At 45.8% G+C, this 20,549-nt stretch overlaps 1 protein-coding gene across 1 annotated transcript in view; it reads left to right on the forward strand.

The window, feature by feature from the left end:
* The first annotated feature begins 241 nt into the window (after positions 1-241).
* Positions 242-20,549, forward strand: part of ITM2C (integral membrane protein 2C) — a 51,041-nt gene continuing 30,733 nt past the window's right edge. Inside the window, exon 1 of the mRNA XM_008165838.4 lies at positions 242-668. Coding sequence (XP_008164060.2) covers positions 567-668 — 102 coding nt within the window. The 5' untranslated portion in view covers positions 242-566. The remainder of the gene's footprint in view (positions 669-20,549) is intronic.

A 20,549-nucleotide genomic window follows, 5' to 3' on the forward strand; every position in this document is an offset into this window, starting at 1 on the left:
TGAGAATTTTTGTTTTAAAACTGGAATGCTGAAGTGAGAAAACAAAGTCCAGTTTCCACTGTTGTGTGTTGTAATAGGACTAATTCATGGCAAGTATGACTCTAGCCATGATGGGGGAAATACTTTATCCATGTAACTGACCCAAATCTTTGTCATTTGTATGCAGAAAGGGAGGAGGGGGATTACTAGGAGGGAAGAAAAGGGCAAAAGGAGGAAGGGGGCTAAAGCGTTCCTGGGCAAGCGGTTGCAGACGCTGTAACTTTTTCATGTATGTGCTTCCGATCAGCTCCTGCAGCGCAAAAGGCGCCCTGCAAACCCAGCGCGCTGGGAAACGCTGTAGGTGTGTTGCAAGGAAGGAGCTCCTCTTCTCCCCCATCCCCTGGATCCAGAAACCCAGGGGCGCCGTTTCCACCCAGAGAGGCCAGTTTCACAACCCAGCGCGGGTCCCCGGAGGGGGAGCACGGAGCGGCCATTAACTCTTGCAGGGCCTGACTTGCGGCGCCTGCGCTGGTGCTGCTGGGTGTGAGCGGGCTGTCCCGGGGCGCAGCGCCGAGCCGAGCCGAGCCATGGTGAAGATCAGCTTCCCGCAGCCGGCGGCCGGGCTCAAGCCGGAGAAGGCGGCAGAGGGCGATGGGGCCAATTCGGAAATTCTTCTGCCTCCGTGCGGGGTGAGTCGGGGCGCGGGCTCCAGCGGGTGCCCCTTGTTCTCCGCCCCGGGCCGGGGGAGCAGCAGGGTGCAGCGCGCCTCCAGCCGCCGCGGTGCCAGGGGAGCCGGGGTGGCCGCTTTGCGGGCGGTCCGGCCTTGGAGTATGGGGCTCCTCCGTGCACGGTGAGCCTGGCGCTGGGGCTCCAGACAGGGCAGCGCCTCCACACTACTGACCCCCACCCCCATGCACGGTGAGCCTGGCGCTGGGGCTCCAGACAGGGCAGCGCCCCCACACTACTGACTCCCCGCCCGTGCGCGGTGAGCCTGGCGCTGGGGCTCCAGACAGGGCAGCGCCTCCACACTACTGACCCCCACCCCCATGCACGGTGAGCCTGGCGCTGGGGGCTCTAGACAGGCAGCCCCCATTATCTCCCCCCTGCCATGAGCTGGGTGTGTATGTGTCCAGATATGTTATCCCATCCCCTACCCAGTTCCCAACCCACTGAGTCCTGTGTTTGTTTTTATTTTTTGGGGGGGGGGGGGGGGGGGAGCGCTATCGAACGTATCTGTTCTTGCTTCCTCAGTGTATTGTGAATCTGGGGAGCCCTGAGCCTCTTCGCCCCCCCCCCATTGTGCTTTGCTACTCTGGGTGGCCAAGGGGGCCTGTGGGTCACTTTAGGCCCCAGAGCTGGAGAGACAGAGCAGCGAGCTGGGGCACAGAGAGTGCATGCTGGCTGGGTAAAAAATGTGCAGTGCCTCCTACTCTGGTTTGTAAGTCTCTTATTTTGCTACAGAGGTTTTTAAAGTGCAATCCTGCTTGCAAAGGCAGTTTCTCTCTTCCATCCCCTGGGCAGTAGTGCCCTGGTGGTGTTGAGGAGCCAAGAAATGATGTTCGCGATGGCTCTGGTGCCTGCTTTTGCTTAGTTTTAGGCTTCCTCAGTATCACCCCACTCCTTTGCTGCAGTCCTGCCGCGTTCTTCTTGTTGTTGATCTTTCTCCTGCACGTTTTCCCTCCTACCTAGAAGGAATGGCTGTCATTTCCCTTGGAGATTTAAATAGCCCCGACTCCAAAGCCTGCCTGGAACATAAATAAAACAGCCAGATTTGGGCAAGCAGAGCCCCGTTTACCATTTGGGCTTTTTCTGTTAGTTTGTTTCTATATAGCTGAGTCTGTATGGGGAGATCTCTTCCTCCTTCAACCACCCCAAACCCATCTCCAGATAGCCTGCGTCCCTGGCTGGGCATGTCTTCGTCCCTGTTATTTAGGAAACTGACCTTGACTCTTGTGAGCTGCAGCCCCCTTTGTCTGGACGGTAGATTGACTTGGAATTAAAAAGACATCAGCAGATCTTGGCACACTGTTGACTTGTTACTGGGACATCTGGACTCGTTTACCTGACACGTGTTCTTCCCCACCCCCATAGCTGGCTTCACTTAGGTTTGCTGTTAAAGGGCTGCCTATTGAAACAAGGGCCCATTCTTTCCTACCTGTTCCTGAAGTCATATAATGTTGAATTTGTGACATCAGCCGGTTCCATGGCAATAGATTGTGATGACATAGGTACAAGATTATAATTGTACTGCTCAATCAGGGAGAAGCTGGGATGTGAGAGGGGGAGACATCAGGTGTTCGCTTGATGGTAGCAAAAGAAAAACAGAAGCATTGGGCAGCTTTTAATATTAATTATACCCATTTTTCACCTCCCTGCCCACACCAAGTTAGACCTGATGTGAATTCTCTGTAAGCTTTTTTTTTTTTTTTTTTTTTTGCAGGGGCGGGGGAATGGGAGGGCTCAGTGTAGCTAATGCTTGTCATTTTCTTGCATGAACAGACACCCTAAAAGAACAAAGCTGTATGGCATTGTGGACATTGGTTTGTCCTAGGGTGAGAAATGGGCATGTTGAGAGGCAGCTGGGCATACTGTTGTAGGGAGTGGTCCTGCTTGGGCAATAAAAATACAAGATGAGACCAATTAATACAAACATTGCAGCAAATAATGCCTTTTGGCCCTAGGCATTCACTTGGGTGGAGGTGATCTGGGGCTAATTGTTCCAGGATGATGATCAAATGAGAACATCTTTTGATTGAAGTTCTTCATTAGTGTGGAGAAGAGAGTGGGAGAAATGAAAATCTGGGGCCTTGAGGAAATTCTGGGGTCTTGGCAAGGGGGAGGAAGTGGTGATAAAGTGTAACTAAGAGCATGGCACAATTGTGTTCAGATTATTCATTTTTTCCAAGATAGGAGTTGATGTTCCCAACTTGAATTTACTTAGCTGGCTTTGATTTGCTTTCGGTGATGGATGATTGAGAAAGGAAAGGTCTTGCACAGAGGCGACAAGTGGGAGGGACACAAAGGGAGGCATCAGCTGAGGGTGGGGGGAGCCCTGTGTAGATTGGGATCCTGCCAGGTACAGAGTGTTTTGGGGGTATTATTACCTCTTGGGAGTACTAGGTTGTTCTTGGGATCCTGGGATCTAATTGACACTGATGTGTCCCAACCAAGGAATGCGATAATTGGCCGTGCTTATTGCATGCTAGTGGCTGTGTATATAGTACCCCTCAATTGGAATGAAGAGGTCAGTATTGTCACATATGGATGGGAATCTTTAAGTGCTCCTCTAATCACATGAACTGTTACGGGCTCATCCTGCAAGGTGTTTTTTGGGGGATGGAAGTTACTGAAGGTCCATGCAGGTGTGCATGTGGAGGGTCTGCCTGAACTGAACAACTTACAGGATCAGGGCCAGCCTAACTGACAACACCATCTGATTTAAAATGCTTGTGAAACAGATGGTGTCATTTAAGCAACATTTTATACCCCTCCCTGAAAGTGTGTGCAAAGTCTGATTATTTATTACATCCTGATATCCCACTGTGTTGAGAAAAATTGTAATGTATCCATGCTGCTGATACCAAGCTGGGTGTTCTGAAGTGCATTCTGGCTCTGGAAAGTGTCTGCCAGAACAGGATTGTGGAATTCTCTATGAAGGTTCCATTTATAAAGGATTAATAATAGGTGGTTTAATAAATTGTTTAATTTTTAGAGTCCAGTAGGTCAATAGGTTGATCAAAACCATGATCTTCTCTAACACCCCCTACTGATACAACAAGGAGTCTGGTGGCACCTTAAAGACTAACAGATTTATTTGGGCATAAGCTTTCGTGGGTAAAAACCTCACTTCTTCGGATGCATAGAGTGAAAGTTACAGATGCCACCGGCTACCCCCTGATACTTGACCCCCTACTGATGTGCTTATAACTGTACATAAAACATATTGCTAGTGTGTGTGTAACAGACTTATAATATCTATTAATCATTAACCCTTTATAAGCTATTTATAAATGGAACCTTAATATAAAGTATGACCATTTATGATCTCTCCCTGGTTTTCGGATCCAATTTGCTCAGTTCACAAATAAGAGTTATTTCTTTTCTCTTCCTCCTTCTCCCTCGAACTTTCAACCCTGAAAACTCAACCTAGAATTGGAAAATCAAGTGGGTCTCTTTTGGCTCGCATGTCATCTACAATAAAGATTTCTACAACTGGAACTTAGTTAATAATTTTGCTGATGTTGCATGAGTCAGAATAGGATCCATCTTCCCTTCCTCTGGTCTTTGAAAACAGGAGTTAAAAAGTAGCAAAAGCTTACTTCAATCAGCAGTGTTACCAACGCCAAGCATTCAACAATCATGAAGTTGGCTTAAATCACAAGCTTTAAAACAAAAACAAAAACGAATATTGGGTCATTTTTCTTTGCCTTTTGGTTTCTGAGTTTTAGGATGCACTTGGGTCATGTTTTCAAGCTTTATTTTTTTCCTCCAGCCCCAAAGAAATATACTGTTTTTTAAAATGAAAGCTGGGACTCTTGAGCAGTCTCTGGAGTCCAGCAGTTGGGGCTTTAAGAAAAACACCAAATATTGCAAGATTTGTGATCAAATTGAAAGTTAGCAGCACCAAGTCTGTGACAATGAATGCACATAGGGAGCATGTGAGAGAGTGGTATTTTTCTTTCACTTTCCAGAGTAGAACCACACTTTAAAGGATTAGATATTTATTGATATTATCTTGTGTGTGTGTGTGTGTAACTCATGCTAACTGGACCAAAAGGAGGACATATTTCTTTGTGTGAGTAAGTTGTATAATGGAACAACTTTTACTTACTCAGTGGGGTTTATCATTCAATAGGGGAAGGAGTAGGGGGGCCGTGGTATTGCTACCCTTTCTTCTGCACTGCTGCTTTCGGTGATGCTGCCTTCAGAGCTGGGCACTGGGCCAATAGCCACCACTGTCCACTCTGTTTTCAGATCTGGGTGGCTGGTTACTAGATTTCCTGAGGGAGACTAGATTTCATAGTTTGTGATGCAGTTTTCATGGCTATGAATTTGGGAGACCCCTAATTATAAAAAGTTAGTAAATGAGGAGTCTGACAGCAAGCCCAAGTGATGCAGCATTGTACTTCCCTGCTGCACGGTTGAGGTGATTGGTTTCATTTGGAGAGACATTGTCATTCAAACTCAATCAGAAAATCCACATAATTTTGAGGCAATCACAATATTTGAAGATTTTGTAGTGAAAACAATCTACTTGTCATTAACACAACCTGGAAGACTCTTAACAGCCTTGCTGACTGTGGAAACACTTTGGGGGTTATGTAGTCAGCGGAATGACTTATATTATCTTTTATTAAAATGTATTTCAAGATACTTAACTGCTTTCAGTGTAAGTTTTAATCAGACTACAAGATTGATTTTGAAGTGGAAAAGTACAGTTATATATGCAGATATTTTCAAATACACTGATGACAAAACAGCTTATTGTCTTTTGTTTGTGTATGATCATGACACACATGTGAAGTCAAAAGATTTGTCTAGACCGCCTTTAAAAAGGCACTCAAGATTAACAGACCTAAACTGTGATGGCCTCAGCTCTCCACCCCAGTAGTAATGGGTAACTATCCTACAAGGATGGTGCAAGATCTGGAGTAAGGGGTTTCTTAAAAATCTCTTATGGGAAAGTGGGATAAGGGGGTTTGGAAGATAGGGTTGCCAACTTTCAACTCACACAAAACCGAACACCCTTGCCCTGTCCCACCCCCCCTCTCACTCCATCCCTCTCTCACTCGCTCTCCCCACCCTCCCTCACTTGCTCATATTCACTGGGCTGGCTCAGGGGGTTGGGGTGCAGAGCGGATGAGGGCTCCGGCTCCAGCTCCGGGTGTGGGAGGGGGCTCCGGGCTGGAGGGTGGAGCCGAGGGGTTCGGTGTATGGAAGGGGACTCTGGGCTGAGGCTTTGGGGTTGGGCTGGGGTTGAGTGGTTTGGGGTGTAGGAGGGTGCTCCAGGCTGGGATCGAGGGGTTCAGAGGGTGGGAGGGGGATCAGGGCTGGGGCAGGAGGTTGGGGCGCCAGAAGTGAGGGCTGGGGGTGTGGGCTCTGAGGTGGGGCTGGGGATGAGGGGTTGGGGGTGCAGGAGGGTGCTCCGGGCTCAGATCGAGGGGTTTATGGGTTAAGGGATCAGGGCTGGGGCAGGGGTTTGGAGGGGGTGAGGGGTGCAGACTCTGGGCGGCGCTTACCTCAAGCAGCTCCTGGAAGCAGCGGCATGTCCCCCCTCCAGCTCCTATGCAGAGGCATGGCCAGGCGGCTCTGTGTGCTGCCCCATTTGCAGGCGCTGCCCTTGCAGCTCCCATTGGCTGGGAATAGCAGCCAATGGGAGCTGCAGCCAGCACTTGGGGTGGGGGGTAGCGCACGGAGCCCCCTGGCTGCCCGTACATGTAGGAGCCAGAGGGGGAACATGCTGCTGCTTCTAGGAGCCGCATGGAGCCACAGCATGCAGGGAGCCTGCTGTAGTCCTGCTGTGCTGCCGACCAGACTTTTAACAGCCCGGTTAGCGGTGCTGACCGGAGCCACCAGGATCCCTTTTCAACTGGGCATTCCGGTTGGAAACCAGACACCTGGCAACCCTATTGGAAGAAGGTATTCCTAATTTCCAGCCCTCTTTTTGCCTGGTTGCAGTTCAGTTGCCTTTGGTCAGAAACTGTGGCTGAGCTCCCCACTCTGCTGAGTGTGAAGCAAAATGCTACTTCTAACAAATGTAGTGTTGGGTGTCAGCAAGCAGGACGGCAATAGTGCTCAGTATGGCTCTGGTAAGACTGCACTTGGAATATATGTTCAGCTGTGGGCTTTTAATTTCTTAGGGAGATAGATGCCAATTGAAGGGAATGCAGAAATGAGTCATAAAATGATCAGGAGCTTGAGGGATTGATTTAAAATGAAAGATTGAAAAGCATTGTTAATGATTAGATTGGTGAATATCTCTCAGATCTAATCAACACTTTTTAAATATTTGTAAACACAGAGAGGGAGCAGAAATACTTAGCATGGCCTGAGGGACCTGGGGATGTAGGAGGGGGATACAGCTGGAAGTAATGGGATGAAATTAAGGAAGGGGAAATTTTTAAATGTTTAAAAAAAAAAAATCTTCCTGACACAAAATGGGCAATGTGTTAACTTGGTGTGGGTGTAGGGAATTATCCAGCATTGGAAGAACTAGCAGCCTTATCCCTTTCCTATTGAAATCAAATGGAAATTTTGCCATTGATTTAATCGGAGCAGGATTGGGACCTAAAATTTTGAATTCCTATTCATGCTTTTCATCTTGAGCCTGGTCCAAAGTCCATTGAAGTCAATGGGAATCTTTCTGTTTTCTTCCATGGGCTTTGAGTCATGGCTATTCTGTTCATCACTGTGTGATGCTGGACGTGCTTATTGTGCGTCCATGTCTGCTGCCCTGTGATCATCCTGCACCCCTTGATGGAGCCTAAATCCTTTCCTTCTTTTTGTGTGGCCTCCCTCATATCAGATGGACCTTCCTTTTGTGGCATCCTGATTTTCTCCCTGCAGAGTTGCTAGCATCCACTAAAAGAACAGGAGTACTTGTGGCACCTTAGAGACTAACAAATTTATTAGAGCATAAGCTTTCGTGGACTACAGCCCACTTCTTCGGATGCGGATACAGACTAACACGGCTGCTACTTTGAAACCTAGCATCCACTGTGACAGCTCTGATGATGATTACAACCAGCACAAGAAGAATAGGTCTGGCTGTTGGAGTAACAGGGAGTACTTACTGTGAGCATGAGTTACCTGGCTCTAAAGGAGTTAACAGTGTAAAAAGGCCTAAATTCCTTTTCTGGCAATTATGGGGCCTTGGGGATTTTCTTCCTGGGTGCACTGTATTTCTTTGCTCCCACAATAATGACCCTCCCCCACTTCAGTGACTGCCATAATCAAATTTCCCAATAAAAAGCAAAAGGTCACTTTGAAATGCGGAAGGTTAGGTCCTCTGTGCCACAGTGTGAGGTGAGCATTGTCTCCTGTTGCGGAGACTGAACATCAAGCCACCACATCCACTCTGATTTCTTCTCCTTTCTGTTTTTCCCTCATGCTCCAGACAGGGAGAGTTGGATGTGGCTCTGCCCCTGAACTTACCAATGACAAATTGCAACTATTTGTCATTGAGTTTACCTGAACAAAGTTGTACTGTAAAAAGTATGTAAAAATTCTTAAGATGTTTCAATAACCTAAATAACAAATGTTGATAGGAAAAGGTACAAAAGGGAGATAAAATAACGGTATTAGTCAAAACAAAAAGGCCAAGTTGATATGATTCAAGGACTGTTGAAATTATGCTTGTTAAAAACAAGAGATGTGGAGCTGTAAATTAATGAGCCAAAACTGGTATGTCAGAATTAGAATCATAGAAGTGTAGGACTGGAAGGGACCTTGAAAGGTCATCGAGTCCAGTTCCCTGCCTTCACAGCAGGACCAAGTACCATCCCTGACAGATTTTCCCCCCAGATCCCTAAATGGCCCCCTCAAGGATGGAGCTCATAACCCTGGGTTTAGCAGGCCAATGCTCAAACCACTGAGCTATCCCTCCTAACTAATGGACAGAATAATGAGGGGATAGATTGTTCCACCCATCACTCCCTTTGTGGTTTCTTAAAAGGAAGAGATTTTGTGAGAAAAACGTAAGGAAAAAAACCCAGAATGAAAAAACAGACAGAGGCTACTGGAGCAAGCTTCACCATCATGCATGCCATCCCCCATGTCTCCTGCAACCCTGAGCCTTTTTGTCAGCCTGATCTTGAGAGGTATCTTCATGAGACCAGGCCAGAGAGAGGGATCCAGATGACATTGCCACCCTTACTGGCTCTAGCTGACTCATAATTACTACCAGAGATAAAACGGGATTGGATTTTAACAGCAGCAGCTACATCAGCTGTAGTCCATCTCAACTGATTTCTTCGCTTACCTAGTTATTACCATCTTTAATGCCATCTAAGATACTGTCAAACAAGGGTTTGTTTTCCTTCTGAAATGCTCTACAGCTGAAGGGAAAGGGAACAAGAAATGTTGTTAAAATGCCTTACTTAATGCTTTACATTTCAAATGCTTTAACTGTTTTTCCTTCTTTTCTGTATCTTTAATAAAAGGTTAACAGGAATTTTAATGGTGTGTTTTCCATGGTATTACACAGGCTGAGGTCTCTGCCTACCAAACGCTAGACCTTGTTTAATACTGTTTTAATGTTCAACAGTAACTGGGTTATGTTAACACCTTTAGCTCATATTTTCCATCTAAATTAATACAACATTTTCTGTGGTGATGAGCACAAGATAAAAACCTAGATGGCTACATGGGAATGGACTGTGCTTTTCCTGGTTGTAAAAGCTGCTCAACACCAGGTCTAAACTAGCAGTTACACCGTGTTTAGCCAAAGTCATTCTGCTAGTATGGTTCCAGCCCTCATATAGTGAGAGTCAGGCTCTGGTGTGTGACTTCCATGCAGGATGGCTTGTGGAACAACAGTGCTGGGTTAAAGAATTTGGGGGCCCTGTGCACTACAGAAATTTCCCTCCCCCAGTTCCTCCACCTCTTCACTCAAATTTGGCCTGGCACCCACCTGTCATGATGCAGGTGCAGCCAAGCCAAATCTTAACAACACTCTGACCCCGTATGCCAGGTCACGATCGCACTCACTGAAATTTGGCCTGTCTGCCGCACCATCATGGCAGAGGGGTGGCCAGGCCAAACCTGAGCAGCGCTGTGACCCTGTATGCCAGGTCGCAATGCTGCCCACTCAGACTGAGTTGTCAGGGGGCCCTCTGAGATCGAACCCAGTACAAGTGTACTGAGTGCACATCTTAGTCCCAACCTGGGGAGCAAAGAAGAGGGGATGTAAATAAACGTCATATGATAGTAGAGACAGTAACACAAGCATGTGACATCTAAGTAGGTTTATTTTGAATATGTTCATCTAATTTTGTTTACAAGCATTAGAGTCAAGAGTTCAAGCTTCTGAAGTTGTTTGTACTTAAATTAAATTAGATGTTGCTTTGAAGATATGTTTGGTTTTGTTTTTTCTCTATCCCCAAGTCTTACATATCCATCAGGGCTGAAAGAACTTTCTCTTCATTTTGCTGCAGTGGTCATGAGACCAGAATCTGACATTTTAAAACAATCATGGTCTCTGGTTATCAGCTTTCCAGTGTATTGGGGTGGGGGGGAAGGGCAGAGGTGGGAGGATTGGGAAGGCACTGTTTGGGATTGGGAAGGCAACTATTTCCTGCGGGGTCCACTCTTATGGAATGATATGATCTTAATTGGATTTTAGACCTTGTTGCTGGATATTCTAATCAAGGATAATATAGGCTGCTGCTAAAACTGGAGGACAAAAAAGTTGGTAAAATAGCTATTTCTAACAGAAGTGCTAAATAATACTGGGGTTAGAAACGTGGGAATCTCTTTCAGCAAATGAGATGTAGGCTGAAGTGTTAGAGGCTTTCTGAGCCTGTGAATTTTGGTTTCTTAAAAGTGAACCCTCAATCTTAGTAGACGTTTTAAAAACTGAACAGGATTCCAAGTCAATACAAAATTGTAAATAGGTGTGTTACTAGCATGAAAACGGATCTTTCATTAACCTCCCTTCCTCACTATACCTTTCCCCTTGAAAAGTTAGTAGTACAATAAGCATTGTGGCAAAGCATGGGGATCTAGTTGAGTGTCTCAGAAAGGGATAGTAATTTTAATAGGCATGAGTGGAATGAATATGAGAAAGAGGCAGTAAGCTTATCTCTATGTGGAACATAGTGATCCAGCTGCCTCCCCCCCCGCCTCCCAGGGCACTTGAGAGTGATTTTTTTTCTTTTTAAAGTTTGAGACATTCCTTTTGAGATGCAGTAAGCTCTTTGCCAGTCTGTCTGAAGACAGTATTTCATAAGAACATAAGAATGTTCATACTGGGTCAAACCATTGGTCCATTTAGTTCAGTATCCTGTCTTCCGACAGTGGCTGGTGCAAGATGCTTCAGAGGAAATGAAGAGAGCAGGGCAATTTTCAAGTGAGCCATTCTCTGTCATCCAGTTCCAGCTTCTAGCAGTCAGAGATTTAGGGACACCCAGTGCATTTTGTTGCGTCCCTGACCATCTTGGCTAACAGCATATCATAGATTTATATAGTGGCATTATGATATTTTCTGTCTTATTACCTATCCATTTCCTAATGGTTCATAACATTGTCTTAATTATTTTTGACTGCAGCTGCACATTGAGTGGATGTTTGCAAAGAATTATCCACAGTGACTCCCAAGGTCTTTCTTGAGCGGTAACAGCTAATTCAGACTCCGGATTATGTTTTCCAATGTGTATTACTTTGCATTTATCAACATTGAATTTCATCTGCCATTTTATTTTGTTTTCATCTGCCAGTCACTCGATGTTGTGAGATCCCTTTGTAACTCTTCACCGTCTGCTTTAGACTTAACTGTCTTGAGTAATTTGGTATCATCTGCCAACTTTGCTCCTCACTGTTTACTCCCTTTTCCAGATCATTTATGAATATGTTGAACAGCACAGGTACCAGTATAGATCCTTGGGGGACACTGATGTTTACTTCTCTCCAATGTAAAAAATGTTTAATCCTACCCTTTCCCCCTATCTTTTAACCAGTCCATTAAAGGACCTTCTTTTTTATCTCTTGACTGCTTATTTTGCTTAAGAGCCTTTGGTGAGGGACCTTGTCAAAGGCTTTCTGACAGTACACTATATCCACTGGATCACCCTTGTCCATATTTGTTTGACCCCCTCAGAGAATTCTAATCGATTGGAGAGGCATGATTTTCCTTTACAAAAGTCATGTTGAAAGTGTTCCACAACAGATCATGCTCATCTATGTGCCTGATAATTCTGTTCTTTATTATAGTTTCAGCCGGTTTGTCTGGTACTGAAGTGAGGTTTACCAGGCTGTAATTGCCAGGATCGCCTCTGGAGCCTTTTAAAAAAAATTGGTGTAGCATTAGTTATCCTCCACCCATCTCATACAGAGGCTGATTTTAGCTATAGTGATACCACAGTTAGTGGTTCTGCAATTTCATATGTGAGTTCCTTCAGAACTCTTGCATGAATACCATCTAGTCTTGGTGACTGTGACCGGGTGGACTAGCCCTGAGGTCCTGCCACACCCCGCCCCAGAAAAGGGGAGTAGAGAGGTCCTCCAAGATGCCTAAAGCAGCTGTGTGTGAAGCAGCCAATCAGGGCCCAGCAGGTTAGTATAAGAAAAGCTGCAGGGCCAGAGCGAGTTCAGTTCCTTGCTAGAGCTGGAGGAGAGTGGATGGTGCTCCAGGCTGGCTGCTGGGACTCCACATGGACAAGGCCCTAAGGTAAGGGTGAAGAATGTTCGGGAACCGTGGGGCAGTGGCCCAGGGAATTATAGCAGTAACACAATTTATTTAAAGGGCCATTGCGGACAGCTGCTATCTATAGGGTTCCTGGGCTGGGACCTGGAGTAGAAGGTGGGACTGGGTCCCCTTCCCCACCATCACCAACCACTAGGAAACTGGCCTAGACTTTGAGACAGCCCAGAAGGGGAACTGTAGTGGCCCAGCTGAAGAGCTGGAGCCAGAAAGGCCCTGAGAGGGTGAAGACACTGCTTCCAGGGAAGGAGCTCTGGGGCACTGCTTTATTCTGGAGCAGGGACAAACTGAGAGAGACATCACAGAGGGCACTGAGAGAGGCCCCTGTTGGACTTGTTGCTTTTAGCTGTCAGGCAGACTGTGTATGACTCGGCCGGAGGGCTGAGTCACTGAAGACCCACCACAAACAGAGAGTGTGCAGGCACATGCACTTGGCCAGGGGGCGCCCGCGAGAGGTGAGTGTGACCCACACAGTGACTTATTACTGTTTAATTTATCAGTTTGTTCCAAAACCACCTCTATTGACATCTCAATCTATGACAATTCCTCAGATTTGTCATCTAAAAAGAATCACACAGGTGTGGGAATCTTCCTCATGTACTGTGCAGAGAAGACTGAGGCAAAAAATTTATTTAGCTTCTCTGCAATGGCCCTGTCTTCCTTGAGTGCTCCTTTAGTACCTCAGTCATCCAATGGCCTCACTGGTTGTTTGGCAGGCTTCCTGCTTCTGATGTACTTAAAAAAAAAAATTGCTGTTAGTTTTGAGTCTTTTGCTAGTTGCTCTTCAAATTTGTTGGACTGCCTAATTATACTTTTACACTTGACTTGCCAGAGTTTATGCTCTCTTCTAGTTTCCTCAGTTTGATTTGCCTTCCAAAGTTTAAAGGATGCTTTTTTGTCTCTGCCTGTTTTACTCTGTTGCTTAGCCATAGTGGTGGTTTTTGGGTACTCTTACTGTTGTTGTTATTTTGTTTTGGGTATACATATAGTTTGTCTATTGTGATGTTTTTAAAAAGTTTCCATGCAGCTGGCAGGCATTTCGCTCTTGTGACTCTTCCTTTTAATTTCCATTTAACTAGGCTCCTCTTTTTGAACTTGAATGCTGCTGTGGTGGGTTTCTTTGGTATTTTCCACCCTACAAAGATTTCTAAGTACTCTATCACAGAGTAGTCTCTGCTGGTATAAAAGTCCTGTGGTTCTCTAAGCCTATGTTATAAACTATAATCAAAATACATCTATCATGTTATATCTTGTTGAAACCTCTCTCTGTCATTCTGTTTCTCTGAGCATTACATTCATGACCGTGCATTATTACAGCTGGAGTAAGTAGCTGAGATAGAAATGCTTATTAGAGATTTCTATCTCAGTACTTATATGGCTCCTGTCATTGTGGTATTTGAATGCTTCCCAAGTATTTAGAAATAACAGCACTCTCTCCTTTCCCTACCTGTAGGCAAAATAGCTTGACAAGTTTAGTAGTTGGATTTTTTGTAGTGGTTTGTGTGAGTGGGGTGTGTGTCTGTCTACATGTTTGAGAAGAAACTGTTACAAGAAAGCTAAGTGGAAGAGATGAGCTTTGTATATTTTCTGAACACAGTGAGGTTAATGGTTATTCAGTTATCTCATCTGGACATGAATTCCCTCCTTTGGCTGGGACCAGCTCCCATGACATTTCTGTCTCTTGCATTCCTGAGCCATCCACTAGTGACCAATGTTATTTTGGTTCTAGTAGAACACGGCTGTTGTGATTGTCCATGCCCACTGAAGAGGAAGCCATCTCTCAAAAGGGACATGTAGAATAGTGAATCTCACACTGTGATCAACCCAAAGTCAAATTAAGCCTTTTGTTTTCAATCCCATAAAGGTGTTAATTGGATCACCACCTCTCCATGAGGTCTGGGAGCCATATAATAGCAACACTGCTATTGCTGCCCCCCCCCCCCATTTGTTTAAAAGTTTCTTTTTCCTCTGTCATAGAAAGATAGGTATATACTGTATATTTTTATCTATCCATATGTCAATGACTTCTTCAGGAGTCAGTTGTTTTGATTATAATAATATATTGCTGCTCAAGTGAGGGCAGTTTTTCTATTCAAGAAAATACTAATTGTAGATCAGAAAAAAAATCTAACTGAGTCCTTTCTAAGGAAGATTCATTTTTGCAAGTGATCTGTTTTTGTGCTTGCTGTTTGTTTGCACATGCATGAAGTTAGAGGGAAGATTTATTTTCCTTTGAGAGACTGGTATTTTTTTTTCTAATGCCATACATTCTAGCTCACAGAGTCATCAGTTTTGGCAAATACTGTTCTAACTTAAAAAAAAGAAAAAAAAACTCCCTGATTTTATTTCCTATGCTGTCTAGATCATTAGTGAGCTATCACCTAATCTCCTAACTCCCAAGACTCTTTTAATAACAAACCTGAGAAGACTGAGTTTGTCTCACTGGGTTTTTAAAAACCGAAAACAATTCCTGTGTGCGGTAAACTTTTTAGTGCAAGACTTATTTTGCCAAGATTTTTCAGATCCTGTTGCAGTCAGTGTAACTTACGCAGAGAATTACAAAAAGGGTCTTTCACAGGGTGGCTGGCCCTTGTAACTGAAGCACGTCCAACTCCTCTGTGACAGAACAAATGCTCCCAGTTCGGCCAATTAAGAGGGCAGGGCAGCACCTGGGGGCTGTAAAAGGTCAGGGAGAGTCCCAGTGAGTTGGAGAGTCCTGGTGAGAGTCAGGGCATGTCTACACTGCAGCCCTAAGTCGACCTAACATAGTGTGGCTGATGTCCACACTAGCCTCCTTCTGTCGATGGGGTGCGTCCGCATCCTCACCAGGAGCATTTCCACTGAATGAAAAGTGGCAGTGTAGGGGTCTGAGAGCCTGCTGGCTCTGAGCTCAAGCTAGGGGCTGGAGAGGGCAGAAGAGTCGCAGTGGAGGAGCTTACCCACTGACATCTTCAGGGCCAGAGAGCTGGACCCAGAGGAACCATGGGAGGGTCAGGGGGAGTGAAGGATGCTTCCCTGGCAAGGATGCTCCCAGCAGAGAGACTGTAGGGATTCTTGCAGGGAAGAGTGGGGTTTCACTCCAGTCAGAAGAGCTGGAGTGCATGTTCTGGTACAAGGACTGTGCTGGAGAACTGGGGTGTGCCTGGTGGTGGACGCTGGGGTTGCACTGGAGAGCTGGGTAAGGTGGGAAATGCCAAGGCATGGTGGGGGGACACTGGGGCTAGATTTAATGTGTTGGAACAATGGAGTTGGGAGGAGTTGTGTGCATGGGGGTGGCGAAGGGGGCTTTCTTTGGTAATAAATTAACCCAACCAGAGCTAGGGGCACTAAGAGACTGGACTGTTTCAGGGAACCTGAGGCAGGCATGCTGGTCGTACTGCGGCTTGCCGCAGGAACGTGATCCAAGTGGCATGGCCCTATAACAGGGTCATGGCCAAGATTTCTGGAAGTGAGTAATGGTTTTTCGTGTCCAACTGAAGACATCTTAAAGGGTTCCGAATTTCACAAAGCACTGAGCACACTAGAATCTGAAAATCTGGTTCCATTTATTATTTGTATGACCCTATCTCCTAGGAGCCCTAGTCATGGACCAGGGCCCCATTTGCTGTCACTGGACAAATTGCAGAACAGAAGGATGGTCGCTGCCCCGAAGAGTTTACAGTCTAAGTAGACAAGACAGACTGGGGCGGGGCGGAGAAACACACAAGCAGAGTGAACAGTGTGACGGCAGCAATTGTCATGCTCCATAATTTTGTGGGGGTTTTTTGGATGGATTTAGTTAGGAGGGGGATCAGTTAAGAGAAGGGAGATGGGTCATCGAAGGATGGGGGTGGAGGGGCACAGGGAAGAGGAGTAACACTGAGGTGAAGAGACTATGAGTGGGGGGAGAGGGATGGTTGGAGCAAACAGCCAGTCAGCACAGGGCACAGAAATCCAGTCAAAACTGTAGTACATTCTCCACGGCCCTGTTTATGCTGCATTGTAAACCTGCTTGTGGACTCGGTGTTTCAAGGCCTGTGCCTGATCATCCATTCTGTGTTATAAACCTGGGCTTACAATTGCTGGACCCAGGTGTCTCAACCGTGCTAATGCATCCACACTGCACTACGCAGACCTTCTGATTCGGGTCTGTGCCTTGACCTGTGTCCACACTGCAAACTGAGAGGGTTTGGACTGGGACTTGGGCTCTGACCTACCCTCCTAACAGGATCCTAGGGTCAGGGTCCTGGCTCCTTGCTAACCTGAGTCATACTCTTGGGGGAATTTTGTGCCAAAACATTTAAAATTATTTGCCCAAAAAAGTAAAATTCTGCACACAATATTTTAACATTCTGCAAGTTTTATTTGTCAAAATAATAATAATCACGCCAGTTTCAAATATTTTGGTAATAGATTTCAAAATACCTGTCAGCAAATATGGCTGTAACAATACAGAGACACACACAAACACTCACACATCTTCCTTCCCAGAGCCCAGCCATCACCGGCAGGGGCATGGGGTTGGGAGGTGGCGAGGGCTCCAGCTATAGATGTGGGCTCCGGGGTGGGGCCAGAAATGAGGGGTTCAGGGTGCGAGAGGGGACTCCAGGCTGGAGCAGGGAGTTGGGGTGTGGGAGGGGGTGTGGAGTGCAGGCTCTGGGAGGGAGTTTGCATGTGGGAGAGGGGGCTCAGGGCTGGGGTGTGGGCTTGGGGGTGGGGCTGAGTATGAGGAGCTTGGGGTACAGGAGGAGGCTCAGGGCTGGGACAGGGGGTTGGGGTGTGGGAGGCGGTTTGAGGTGCGGGCTCCAGCCTGGTGGCACTTATCTCAGGCGGCTCTCGGTTGGCCAAGCAGTGGGGCTAAGGCAGGCTCCCTGGCTGCCCTGCCTCCCTGCAGCTCCTGGAAGTTGCCAGCATGTCTAACTCCTAGGTGCAGGGGCCAGAGGGCTCTGCGCACTGCCCACACCCGCAGACACCGCCTCTGCAGCTCCCATTGGCCATGGTTCCCAGCCAATGGGAGCTGTGGGGCCAGCACGTGGTACCTCCCCTGCGCCTAGGAGTTGGACATGCCGGCCACTTCTGGGAGCCGTGCGGAACCAGGGCAGGCAGGGAGCCTGCCTTAGCCCTCCTATGCTGCTGACTGGACTTTTAACTGCCCGATTAGTGGTGCTGACTGGAGCCGCCAGAGTCCCTTTTCGACCGGGCATTCCAGTCGAAAACTGGATGCCTGGCAGCCCTAACCCCAAAGGACCAGAGGCCTCTGCTTTGGCCACTTCTTCCTTTAGCAGCTGGAGCCTCTGGCTGGCTCTGCTTTGCAGCTTTCTTCTAAACCCACATGGTGGGGAGGAGGGGAGATGCCCCGAGATCTACTGCCCCCACATTGTACTTGGGGGAGGGTCTCCATTGCAGTGTTGGGGGTAGGAGTGGCCCCAGCTGGGCCCCTTTTTAGTGTGTCTCAGGTTGAATGTTGAAAAACAGAGGCATCTAAAATCATTAATCATTTTTGCAAATCTCAGCCTATATCTTTACAGAAGCTCAAAAAGTTGGTATTGTTCTTAAATTGTACATTTATTTGGACCTGAAGCGTGAACTAATGGGACTTGGAGTCTAAGGGGAAAGCATTACTAACTTCATTGATACAACAAAATAATGAAATGCCCTATTGCTAATGTACAAAATAAAAAATTCCCCCAGGATTCAAAAACACTAGTAGAGATGAATAACTTCAGAGGAAATGCAAAACCTTTTGATGGTGGGAGGTTTTTTTGGAATGTTGTCTGTTCCAAAACAAGACTGCAGAGCCTTTTCTTCTTTTGTAAAATTCATTAGCCCATCATAATAAGTCAATAACCTACGTGGCTTTTGTTTTGGCATTACTTGTACAGTCAGACAAAAAAAGGCTGGTATTCTCTGGGTTTGTCTATGCTGGAAAATTAGGTTGCCCTAGCTACGTCGCTCAGGAGTGTGAAAAATCCAGTGACGTAGATAGTGTCTACACTGAAGCACTACTGCAGCTGTGCTGCTGTAGTATTTTAAATGTGGACAAGCCCTCTGTCTGAGTTTTACATGATCCATTGTGGCATTTGTATTTGCAAGGAGATTAGCAGGCTGTCTCAGTGGAAGGTCTCTGCAAATAGCTGCCTGATCTGTATTTATTTTTGCTTTTGTGGCATTGAATAGTTTTGATTCCTTGTTTGCATGTACTAGATAAGGGTTTTTTCACATTTTGTAAAGGACAAATTTCTCAAACCTGGGTGCGCAAAGTCATGCTCATAAATCCATACCTAAGGATCTAAAAAAAAAAAACCTGGCCTGATTTTTCAGAGTTGTTGTGTGCCTGCAGTTCCTGTTGATTTATGAAAATCAGGCCACTTTTATTTGAATGCTTTAATATGGCCTTAGGAGCCTTATTGTAAGCACTTAGATTTGAAAATTTGTGCCTAAGTCTTCACCACAACCCTTTATTCTCTTCTGTCTTCACTTCTATTTTACTTGGGCTTGGAAATCTAGCTAAGAGTCTTACCAGAATAGGCTTTGTTAGTGCTGCTAATGCCTTACATGGTTTTCCTCCTGGGAAACCATGAGGGAAGCTGGAAGAACTTCAGTTGAAAGCTATTATGCATCTGCCAAAGATATATATTTATATAAATTAAACAAATATCCCCTAACCTTCACTAAGGGGGAAAATGGAACAGTCTCTTGGTTCCCCGAATCTTTGAAGAAAGGACAGGTTGGGGGAAAGAGGTTGAATACCCCTTTTTACTGGTTGGAGAGAATGAAAACATGATCACAGAACTCTGAATGCTCACACACATTAAGCTGCATATTTAACATCCTTCTATTTTTGTCATCTAGCAGCAAAGCTGTGTTTTAATTCATTAGCAGTTAATGTTGATATTCTAATTCACATTGTTGCAAAAAGGCTAGAAACAGGCAGTTAAATTTTGTTTCTAGTCACATGGGGTTTTATTGTTTAAAGATGTGATTAGATTAATTGTGACCTTTTTGTCTTTAAATGTGATAGTCTGTTAATTATAGCATATAATTTTTGTCTCCTACACCTCTGAGTCAAAAAGCTACTGTTTGTGTTCTCAGTGGAAATGCTGCTTTTGGGGCCCTGTACAAACACCCTGTATAAATGCTTTGCACAGGAAGAACTGGTTGCCTTGGAAACCATGATGCAATATTTTTTCGTTTCTAAATCAGAGCATTAAAAGTGCTTCACAGTCCATAAGATGTCCAGATTCTTTGTTTTGCTACAGGAAATGATGTTCGTGGACCCTTCATAATATTGCTGCAGTATGGCACCTCTGATTCGCACCCCTGGCCATATTCAAGACACTGTCTCCTGCTTATATGTCACTTCCCATTTCTGTTTATTTCACTGGCCTCTCCTACCTGCTTACAACCAATTCTGATGATAAAAAGCAGGAGCACTTATCCCCATATACCAGGAAACCTTTTTACTGTGGAAAATTGTTGAAGTGGTTCAGAAGAAATTTCAGCTACTATAGATCTTAGCCTTCTTAAATTTGCCTTTAAAAAATATTTACCTCTCCTCCCCCATTAATTCATCAGCTCATTCCTTATCTGCATCCCACTAGATTTTCTTCCTTAAGATCCCTGTATGTAATCTGCTGCCCCTCTCTGACACCGAACCTTGGATGCAGGGCTTTGGAGCGGAGCCTGGAGCTGGAGGGCAGAGCAGCTTCGGCACAGTGGAGCTGCAGGTTTTTGCCTGGAGCTGGAGTGGAGCCGGGGCACAGCTCTAAAGCCCTGCTTGGATGACTATTCCACTGTTAGCTGTTACCTTCCCCCCAGAGGTACTTGGTTTGAGCTCCTATGGTGCAGATGACTCCTTGGTACTTCCCTGAACTCTGTAATGCCTCTAAATATGGAAAGCACTGATACTGAATGCACAGTTACATTGCCAGAGTCTCATGGTATGAAGGCAATGGACTGGAGGATTGGTGGAAGGGAAGTGTGCTTTGGTGTTAGAAGGAAGGTGCGGGGTGCATTTTGACGTGGAGATTGGGGCATTTTTTTTCCTTAGGAAGATGATCTAAAAAATTTTTGTAAGTATGTTAGAGCTTTTCTGAACCTTTTTTGAGGTCTGACCATCACTGCTATATGCACCACAGCGTGGCTAGAAGACTCACAAGAAATTAAGTATATT

Source organism: Chrysemys picta, chromosome 9, assembly GCF_011386835.1.
Source record: "Chrysemys picta bellii isolate R12L10 chromosome 9, ASM1138683v2, whole genome shotgun sequence".
In the NCBI taxonomy this organism is placed as follows: Eukaryota; Metazoa; Chordata; order Testudines; family Emydidae; genus Chrysemys; species Chrysemys picta.